General features: G+C 41.0%; 1 protein-coding gene across 1 annotated transcript in view; it reads left to right on the top strand.

Moving 5' to 3' along the window:
* LOC308251452 (uncharacterized protein) overlaps positions 1 to 10,252 on the top strand; it is a 98,731-nt gene extending 88,479 nt beyond the window's left edge. The window contains exons 2-4 of the mRNA XM_080674860.1: positions 3,627 to 3,753; positions 4,401 to 4,473; positions 6,258 to 10,252. Coding sequence (XP_080530986.1) covers positions 3,627 to 3,753; positions 4,401 to 4,473; positions 6,258 to 8,898 — 2,841 coding nt within the window. The 3' untranslated portion in view covers positions 8,899 to 10,252. The remainder of the gene's footprint in view (positions 1 to 3,626; positions 3,754 to 4,400; positions 4,474 to 6,257) is intronic.
* The last annotated feature ends 590 nt before the right edge of the window (positions 10,253 to 10,842 follow it).

A 10,842-nucleotide genomic window follows, 5' to 3' on the forward strand; every position in this document is an offset into this window, starting at 1 on the left:
CTTTGGGTTGTATGAACACCTTAGTGATATTAATTTTTTCCAACCATAAAAAACATATAGTGTACATTCCAATTACAGTTTACATTTAATTTTACTTTGCATATTTTAGCTATAGAACATACTGTTTAGGTAAATTTTACAGTTTCACACCTGATATTTTCAGTACCCCCTAGCCCCTTATGTATTTTGTCATCGTGTGCTGTTTCAACATGAAAATATACTAGTAGCATATTTTAATAAAGGGCCTTATACATGCCAAGTTTTAATTTGCTCCTCGGGTCCAGGCCCTGGTTACATTGTTAAATTCTGTCGGAAAGACTTTTTTTGCATGTGATCTTATGATTTCATTAGAGGCCCGGTGCATGGATTTGTGCACCAGTAGGGTCCCTCAGCCTGGCCTGTGGGGATTGGACTGAAACCGGCTCTACGACATTCCCCAAGGGAACCCGGATTGCGAGAGGGCCGTTCTTAGGTGACGCACTCTGAACTTGGGCTCCCTCCTTTCTGTTTTTGGGTATGTCACCTGAGAACTGCAGCTGCCAAGTCACTGCAGCTCTGCAGCTCCTGTGTTGAGAGTCTGCTCCCTGTTGGTCATTGTGCGTCATAGCTAGCAGTCAGATGGTCGCTTAGGCTTTTATATATACCAGAGGCCCAGTGCACAAATTTGTGCACATTGCAGGGAAATTAATTACAAGAAATATTTTAATATCATTATTTGCCTTCTCTCCGTAATATAAGTGTCAACGAAATTCACGAACAACAATGACAGAAACACACGCGTGTGATTGGTGCCAGCGAGAGCTTTATGTATATAGATAAACTTGCTTAATTAGACCTGCTTTCTGATTTAACTAAAGCAGGGGTCCTCAAACTTTTTTTTTTTTTTTAATATATTTTATTGATTTTTTACAGAGAGGAAGGGAGAGGGATAGAGAGTTAGGAACATCGATGAGAGAGAAACATCGATCAGCTGCCTCCTGCACACGCCCCACTGGGGATGTGCCCGCAACCAAAGTACATGCCCTTGACCAGAATCGAACCTGGGACCTTTCAGTCCGCAGGCCGACGCTCTACCACTGAGCCAAACTGGTTTCGGCGGTCCTCAAACTTTTTAAACAGGGGCCAGTTCACTGTCCCTCAGACCGTTGGAGGGCCGGACTCTAGTTTAAAAAAAAACAACTATGAACAAATTCCTATGCGCACTGCGGGCCCGGGACGAGTTGGCTGCTAAGCAGGATAGGCAGCGGCACCTGGCAGGCCAGATAAATGTCCTCGGCGGGCCGCATGTGGCCCATGGGCTGTAGTTTGAGGACCCCTGAACTAAAGTTTTTCCAGCCCAGTGAAGCAGCCCAATTTCTCTTTCAGGTAATTGTCAGTGACACAACAATAATATCAACATGAAGCACAATATTATTGTAGATCACGCAGGGAGAACAAAGGGTGAAATATTTTCCTCTAGCAGTGTTAAACTGTATTCTGCGCATTGAGAAAACCTGAAGTCATTTTCTAGTCCACCATTTTTTACTTCTTTTTAGTCGTGTTAAGTTTTTAACCTTTTAAATCTTCATTTTCTGGCTAATGAAAATAGGATTCTACCGAGTCTCCTATCTACCTACTCCAGGACTTCTCTGAGGATCAAATGAGATGAGGCACCTGAAAATGCTTCAAAGATATTTGGTTAAAGTGTAAAATGTTTGCACCTGGCTATAAACAAGTTGTGTTCCTGGGCTGAAGAAATTCCAAAGATACTCGTCTCTAGGGAGAAGAAGCCAGGCATTACTTCGTGACGAAATTACCTGGTGATCATAGCCACCGTTTTTGGGCTGGTCTGGACTGTGGGCTGAATTGTGCACCATGGGGTCTCGGCAGTGTTGGCTATGATTTGGTGGGCTGTTGCTCCCACGTGGTGGCGGGGCCTGTGTCCCTCTTGGGGGAAGCCGAGTGTTGCTTTGTCGGTGCCAGGTCTGTGGTGCCGTTCTTTGTAAATAGCCAGTGTGCATCACAGCGCCAGCTGCGTCAAGCGTCTGCCCCCCCAGGTGGTCAGTGTGTGTCATAGCCACGGGTTGAGGGACACTTAGCATATTACCTTTTTATATATAGAAAGAGAGATAGATTTATGTCTATATGTCCTAAAAATCATCAGTAGAGGACTTTAGTAGAGGGCGAAGTTGTGTCTTTCTCATGCCTGAGCTCTAACTCTAACGTCCTATTCCCATGAAATGAGAGAGGCAAAAAAAGGTCAAACTAACAAATATTACTACCAGAAATGATCATTCATAATCCTCAAGAATATTTTCATTCATTCAGGTGTATCTGACTACTTCTAATACAGGCAGTCCTTGGGTTACGTCGGTCTCGATGTATGTCGTTTCATGGTTTCGTCTCCATCTCCCATTTATTTATTAAAAAAAAAAGCGTTCCATCATTTCGATGTATGTACATGTGCTTTCTGTTTTTTATTGTTGTTATTTTTAAATATATTTTATTAATTTTTTACAGAGAGGAAAGGAGAGGAATATAGAGTTAGAAACATCGATGAGAGAGAAACATCATCAGCTGCCTCCTGCACACCCCCCACTGGGGATATGCCTGCAACCAAGGTACATGCCCTTGACCGGAATCAAACCTGGTACCCTTGAGTCTGCAGGCTGATGCTCTATCCACTGAGCCAAACTGGTTTTTTATTATTTACTGTATTTACCTCAAATAAAGGTCAGGACTTGTTATCTTTCAATTTTTTTTTACTGTTTCACTTCATTACTGCTGTGTATTTGCTCCATGTGAGTGACGTAGGTACTTATGTAGGTGGGTTCTGACTTACAGCGAAAATCGCATTATGTCGCACCGTAGGAACGGATTTCCAATGTAACCCAAGGACCTACTGTACTCTGAAGTACTTCAGGACAATATGGCCAAGTACATTTTGTTCCAAGTTGAATTTCCACACACCTCTTGGCTTCTCCTCACTGGCGATAAGAATAGAAGAGAAAGCTACCAGGCCTTTATTTTATTCATAGTCATTAAAACTTTATGCAAATATGACAGTATGTTTCATGGTCTGCTATATCAAATGGTGGTTATAATGGAGATGAGTTTTCTAACAAGGAATCCATGGGCATAATGGAAGTATTTTAATTTATAAATATAGATGTTGTTCAAGGTGCTCTTTACCCTGACATTAGAGAGCAATGAAGACTTGATGTGATCACAACAAAATCATATCAATAAATTCCAGGTGTTCATCAGGAAGTGAATGTGGCAAATAACTAGCCTTTTTTAAAAAATATATTTTATTGATTTTTTTTTTACAGAGAGGAAGGGAGAGGGATAGAGAGTTAGAAACATCGATGAGAGAGAAACATTGATCAGCTGCCTCCTGCACACCCCCTGCTAGGGATGTGCCCACAAGCAAGGTACATGCCCTTGACCAGAATCGAACCTGGGACCCTTCAGTCCACAGGCCGATGCTCTATCCACTGAACCAAACCAGTTAAAGCCAAATAAAGTCTTGATAGTCTTACAATCAAGTCATAGACTGAATGTTGGGGACCATACAAACTTCTCATGAAGTATGTATAGCTTCGCAGTGCTGTCTGTCTCACCCATGCATATGTGGGATGTTTTAGGACTCGGTGGCCTTTGAGGATGTTAATGTGGAGTTCACCAAGAAGGAGTGGGCTTTCCTGGATGCAACCCAGAAGAAACTCTACACAGATGTGATGCTGGAAACCTTCTGGAACCTCGCATCAGTAGGTAGTTATCACAAATTCTTTTTTTTTCTTTTTTTTAATATATTTTATTGATATTTTACAGAGAGGAAGGGAGAGGGATAGAGAGCTAGAAACATCGATGAGAGAGAAACATCGATCAGCTGCCTCCTGCACACCCCCTACTGGGGATGTGCCCACAACCATGGTACGTGCCCTTGACCGGAATCGAACCCAGGACCCTTCAGTCCGCAGGCCAACGCTCTATCCACTGAGCCAAACCGGTTTCGGCCTTTTTTTTTTTTTTCTTTTAATATATTTTTATTGATTTCAGAGAGGAAGGGAGAGGGAGAGAGAAATAGAAAAATCAATGATGAGAGAGTCACTGATTTCCTTCTTCCTGTTTGCCTCACACTGGTGATCTAGCCTGCAAACCGGGCCTACTGGGAATTTGACCCCAGACCTCCTGATTAATAGGTTGACCGTCAACCACAAAGCGACTCTGGCCGGCAACAATTGTTACTTATTTAGTCAGTTGGAAAACTAGTGTTCCTTGCTCATCAATGCTATTTCAAGAATTTAAATGTGGAAAGGGGATACATTGCTAATTAAACTATGAATGATCACAGCTCATTGTGTACCTAAAGTCTAACCATTTTAATATCCTTTAATAGTTTATAATGCTTTCTCTAGCATGTATTTTAGAAGAAAAATGGGAAGACCATGACAGTGAAGATCAGTATGAAAATCATGGGATGAATCTTAGGTGAGTCGCATTGACATGAGAAAGCATTACCTTGTAAGAGCATCTTTTTTGTTGTTGTTGTTAATATTTTTTATATATATTTATTTCATTTACTTATTCAATTATTTAATATGTATTTATTTATTTCAGAAAGTTAGGGAGAAAGAGAAAGAGAGACAAACATCAATGATGAGAGAGAATTATTCATCGGCTGCCTCCAGCACGCCCCACACTCGGAATCAAGTCCACAATCCAGGCATGTGCCTGGACCGGGAATTGAAGTGTGACCTGCTTCAGAGATTGGCGCTCAACCACTGAGCCATGCCAGTGGTGCAAAAATATGTTTTTATTGGTTTTAGAGTGGAGGTGAGTGAAAGACATAGAAACATGGATTGGCGGCCTCCTGCATGCCCTACACAGGGATTAATAAGTCTGCAACCTGGCCATGTTCCCATTCAGAGAGTTGAACTGACAACACCCTGGTGGGTGGGTCCATGCTGAACCACTGAGCGACATGGGCACGGTCCATAAAACAAGCTTAAAAACAGGTAATCCAATTGTATCAGCCCAGTTTTAAATTTATTGATTCATAGAATAATCTCATCAAAAACAATATACAGAAGTACTGGTAATGAAAACAGGCAGTCCTTGGGTTAAGTCGGACTCGACGTATGTCCTTTTGTGGTTACGTCGCCATCTCCCATTTATTTATAAAAAAATAAAATAAAATAAATTCCGTCATTTCGACATATGTGCATTATGTTTTTTATTATTTACTAGAGGCCCAGTGCATGACATTTGTGCATGGGAGCGGGGTCCCCTCAGCCCAGCCTGTACCCTCTCCAATCTGGGACCCCTTGGGGGATGTCCGACTGCTGGTTTAAAAACCTGGACCAGTGGCTTCTAATCGCTTACCTTCCTGCCTGCCTGGTGACCCCTAACTACTTCCACCACCACCCCCACTGGCCCAATCAGCCCTCACTGCCTCTGCATGCCAGCCTGATCACCCCTAACTGCCCCCCCTGCTGGCCAGGTCGTCCCTAACTTCCCCCTCCTTACTGGCTTGGTCACTCCTAACTGCCCCACTCTGCCGCCCTGGTCAACCCTTACTTCCCCCTTGCCGGTCTGATCATCCCCAACTGTTCCCCACCCCCCTGCCCCCGCTGGCCTAGTCACCCCTCACTGCCCCCCTGCCAGCCTAATAACTCCAACTGCCCCCCCTGCTGGCCTGGTGGCTTCCAACTGCCCCCCATGCTGGCCTGATCAACCTTCACAGCCACCCTAGCCAGCCTGGTCACCCTACATAGCCTATTTGTTCAGTCATTTAGTCGTCCCACACTAATCCCCCTACCGCCCTGGTCGTAGGAAGCCATATTGTGAGGATGTGATGGTCAATTTGCAAATTACTCTTTATTATATAGGACTGTATTTACCACAAGTAAAGTTCAGGAATTGGTATCTTTCTTTTAAATTTTTTTTACTGTTTCACTTCATTACTGCTGTGTACGTGCTCCATGTGAATGACATAGGTGCTTATGTAGGTGGGTTCTGACTCACGGCGAAAATTGCGTCCCATCATACCGAAGGATTAGATCTCCAATGTAACCTGAGGACCTACTGTATAAGTGTTTTCATAATATTTATGATCCAGCCTATTTCAGAGGTTTTAGGATATCCACTTTCAAAAATCAGAATGTACAGAAACCCCCCACTTTCCTTGAAAATGGTAAAAATGTCCTTATCATACTATTAATAAATATTAAATTGTTAACAGAGTATTAATAATATACTTCTGATTTTTACAGCAATCATATGGTAGAGAGACTCTGTACAAGGAAGGATGGTAGTCACTGCAGAGAAATCTTCAGCCAGACTCCAAATCATAATGAAAAGAAGGAAACTCCTACTGAAATAAAACAACCGAAGTCCAGGTTGTGTAGGCAAATCTTCGTGCGTTATTTATCCTTGAATAACCACCTGAGCTCTCACATTGGACCCAAACTGTACCTGTGTCAGGAATATAAAGAAAACCCTTATAAATGTACGGAACCTGAGAAAGCTTTCAGGCATCACCAACATATTGAAAGCCATGAAGGCAGCCCCAGTGGGAAAGCTTTCCACTATTCACCTTCCCTTAGAAATCATGAAAGAATGCATATTGCTGGGAAACCGTATGAGTGTAAGCAATGTGGGAAAGGCTTTAGTCATCTCATTTACTTTAAACTTCACAAAAACACTCATAGTGGAGAGAAACCATATCACAGTAAGCAATGTGGAAAAGCTTTCAGTACTCCTAAGTACCCTGGAGAAAATGAAAGAGCACACACTGCAGAAAAGCCCTATCAATGTCAGAAATCTGGTAAAGCTTTCAGTTCCACTTTTCTTAGAAATCTTGAAAGAACTCATACTGGTGAGAAATTCTATGAATGTAAGCAATGTGGGAAAGCCTTCCGTTCTCTCAGCTTTCTTGGAAGTCATAAAAGAGGTCATGCCAGAAAGAAGCCTCATGAATGTAAGGAATGTGGTAAAACATTTCCTTATCCCTCTTTCCTTAGAAGTCATGAAATAATTCATACTCGGGAAAAACCCTATGAATGTAAGCTTTGTGGCAAAGTTTTCTCACATTCAACTTCGCTTCGAAAACATAAAAGAATTCATACTGGTGAAAAACCTTATGAATGTCAGCAATGTGGTAAGCATTTTAATTTTTCCACATCTCTTAGAAATCATAAAATAATGCATGCTGGGGAGAAACCCTATGAATGTAAGCAATGTGGGAAAGCATTCAGGTATTCTAGTTCCCTTCGATATCATGAAAGAATGCATACTGGACAGAAGCCCTATGAATGTCAGCAATGTGGGAAAACCTTCCGTTGTCTCAACCATCTTGGAATACATAAAAGAAGTCATGATGGAAAAAAGCCTCATGAATGCAAGGAATGTGGTAAAACTTTCTGTGATCCATATTCCCTCCGACGTCATGAGAGTATTCATACTGGGGAAAAGCCTTATGAATGTAACCATTGTGGTAAAGCTTTCTCTCATCCAGCTTACCTCCGATGTCATGAAAGGTCTCATAAGAAGGAAAAACCCCATGAATGTAAGCAATGTGGGAAATCCTTCAGTTATCGAGGCGATCTTGCAAAACATAAAAGAAGTCATGTTGCAAAGAAGCCTCATGAATGTAAGGAATGTGGTAAAACTTTCTGTGATCCATATTCCCTCCGACGTCATGAGAGTATTCATACTGGGAAAAAACCTTATGAATGTAACCATTGTGGTAAAGCTTTCTCTGATCCAGTTTACCTCCATCGTCATGAAAGGTCTCTTAATGAGGAAAAACCCCATGAATGTAAACAATGTGGGAAAGCCTTCAGTTCTCTCAGCTCTCTTGCAAAACATAAAAGAAGTCATGATGGAAAGAAGCCTCATGAATGTAAGGAATGTGGTAAAACATTCCTTTTTCGATATAACCTCCGACTTCATGAAAGGATTCATACTGGGGAAAAACCTTATGAATGTAACCATTGTGGTAAAGCTTTCTCTGATCCAACTAACCTCCGACGTCATGAAAGATCTCATAATAAGGAAAAACCCTGTGAATGTAAGCAATGTGGGAAAGCCTTCAGTTGTCTCAGCTCTGTTGCAAATCATAAAAGCAGTCATCATGGAAAAAAGCCTCATGAATGTAAGGAATGTGGTAAAACATTCCATGATCAATCTTACCTCCGACTTCATGAAAATATTCATACTGGGGAAAAACCCTATGAATGTAAACAATGTGGCAAAGCCTTCAGTTATGGCACCTCTCTTCGACGACATAAAAGAAGTCATGATGGAAAGAAGCCTCATGAATGTAAAGAATGTGGTAAAACATTCCGTGATCGATGTGCCCTCCGAGTTCATGAAAGTATTCATACTGGGGAAAAACCTTATGAATGTAACCGTTGTTGTAAAGCTTTCTCTCATCCAACTTCCCTCCGACGTCATGGAAGGTCTCATAAGAAGGAAAAACCCCATGAATATAAGCAATGTGGGAAAGCCTTCAGTTGTCTCAGCTCTGTTGCAAATCATAAAAGCAGTCATCATGGAAAAAAGCCTCATGAATGTAAGGAATGTGGTAAAACATTCCATGATCAATCTTACCTCCGACTTCATGAAAATATTCATACTGGGGAAAAACCCTATGAATGTAAGCAATGTGGCAAAGCCTTCAGTTATGGCACCTCTCTTCGACGACATAAAAGAAGTCATGATGGAAAGAAGCCTCATGAATGTAAAGAATGTGGTAAAACATTCCGTGATCGATGTGCCCTCCGAGTTCATGAAAGTATTCATACCGGGGAAAAACCTTATGAATGTAACTGTTGTTGTAAAGCTTTCTCTCATCCAACTTCCCTCCGACGTCATGAAAGAACTCATAGTAAGGAAAAACCCTATGCATGATAGCAATGTGGGAAAGCCTTTATTCATCCCAGTTCCTTTCCAATTCAACTAAACACTCATAGTGGAGAGAAAGCATAATGAATGAAAGCATGCACACTGAAAATAAGCCCTATCATATAAAGATTGTAGAAAAGCCTTTGACAATCCTTGTTCTTTTTTTTTTATGTTCACTTGTGGATATTTTTCCATTAGAGTGGAAATATAAGAGAAAGATAGTGAGCAGTACTGATGTGAGAGAAACACCAATTGGTTGACTCTGTCATGGGCCAGAAGTGAAAACACACACAGTAGAGAAAAGCTCTATGAATGTAAGGAATTTGGTAAAACTTGCAGTTTCTCCAAGTCTCTTAGAAAGCATGGAAGGACACACTAGGGGAAAACCTTATGAATGAAAGCAGTGTGGGAAAACCTTCATTTGCATCACACATCTTGGAAGACAAAAGAAGTCATGATAGAAAGAATCCTCATGGATAAGGAATGAAGTAAACCTCTTTGCCATGCCTTTTCTCTCAGATACATGAAATGTATACTGGGAAGAAACCCTATGAATACAAGTGATGTGGAATAACCTATAGTCATCCCAGATCCTTTCAAATTCACAAAAATTCTCATAGTGGAGAGAAGCCATATCAATGTAAGGAATGTGGTAAAGCCTTCAGGTTCCAAACTAGTTTTACAGACATGTGAAAACAAAATGTATTGGTAAACACTGTTAATGTAAAGAATAACAAAGAGCTTTCATTTATCTCTCAGCTGTGCCATCATGTATGATTATCCATATTGGGGATGTACCCTAGAAATGTTAGAGGGTTAGAAAGCATTCATTTCTTCCATTTTATTGTAAAGTATGAAAGAACTCACTGAAGAGAAGGCCTGTCATGTAAAGATTGTAGAAAAGCCTTTAGCCATCCTAGTTCTTTACAAAATCATGAAGGGACTCACACCCAAGACTAAGTGTATGAACATAAGGAATGTGGGAGAGCCTTTCTTGGACGTGGAAGAATGCACCTGGAGAAATAGTGTATACATGTAGAGAAGGTGGGAAAGCCTTCAGCTGTCCCTTTTCCTCAGAAACATCATGAAAACACTTAAAGTGAAGAACTGTATTGAATGTAAAAATGTAGGAAAACCTTCATGTTGCCTCATATCCCTTGTGAGAGTGTACACTGTATAATTGACAACTAAAAAAAAAAAACTTAAAATTTTTAACAAATACTTTCAGAGTAGCTTGAAAACTGCACTGGAAGGAAATCCCATTAGTGTAACTAACTGGTACATGTAAGCCTGTTGCCAATTAAGTCATATACTCCCCAAAACTCACTCACAACATTAAAGAAGTCCTATAAACTTTTGACACATTTGGTCATTATCAGTACTCATTCTTTTTTTGTTCGTTTCTTTAAATTGATGCTTTAGAGTGAGGAAGACAGAGAAGTAGAGGGAAACATCAATGGGTTTTCTTCCCTGTGCCCTGACAGGTATTGAATGAATAGGCCCTACACACCTGTATGTTCTTTTTTAATTTTTCAATTGTACTTGATATTCACTATTATTTGAGTCAATAAGTATTTACCATATATTTGTACATACTTACTGTTCACTGTAGAGTCCCACTGTGTTTAGTTTCGTGTGTCTTTGTGTGTCTTTGTGTGTGTGTGTGTGTGTGTGTGTTTTGCTTTTGGCTGGGAATTGTGTATGGAGTTCACATTAAGAGGAGAATATTTTAGTTTGTTTTTCTCAGTCTTTGCCCTGGCAGCCAAGAATATCCTCAAAACAGCCAGCCAGTGCTTTACTTCCATTGATGTCAGGTGGAAGATTTACAGATGTTCACAATTCAACATTAAAGTCCCAGCATAGGCTGGCTTTTCCTGCGAGCCCATAGGTGTCCACCAGGCAACAAACGTAGACGGTCATGATTAGGGCTGTTTTCTGAAAGGTACGTAC

This window comes from Plecotus auritus (assembly GCF_963455305.1).
Source record: "Plecotus auritus genome assembly, chromosome: 6".
NCBI lineage: Eukaryota > Metazoa > Chordata > Mammalia > Chiroptera > Vespertilionidae > Plecotus > Plecotus auritus.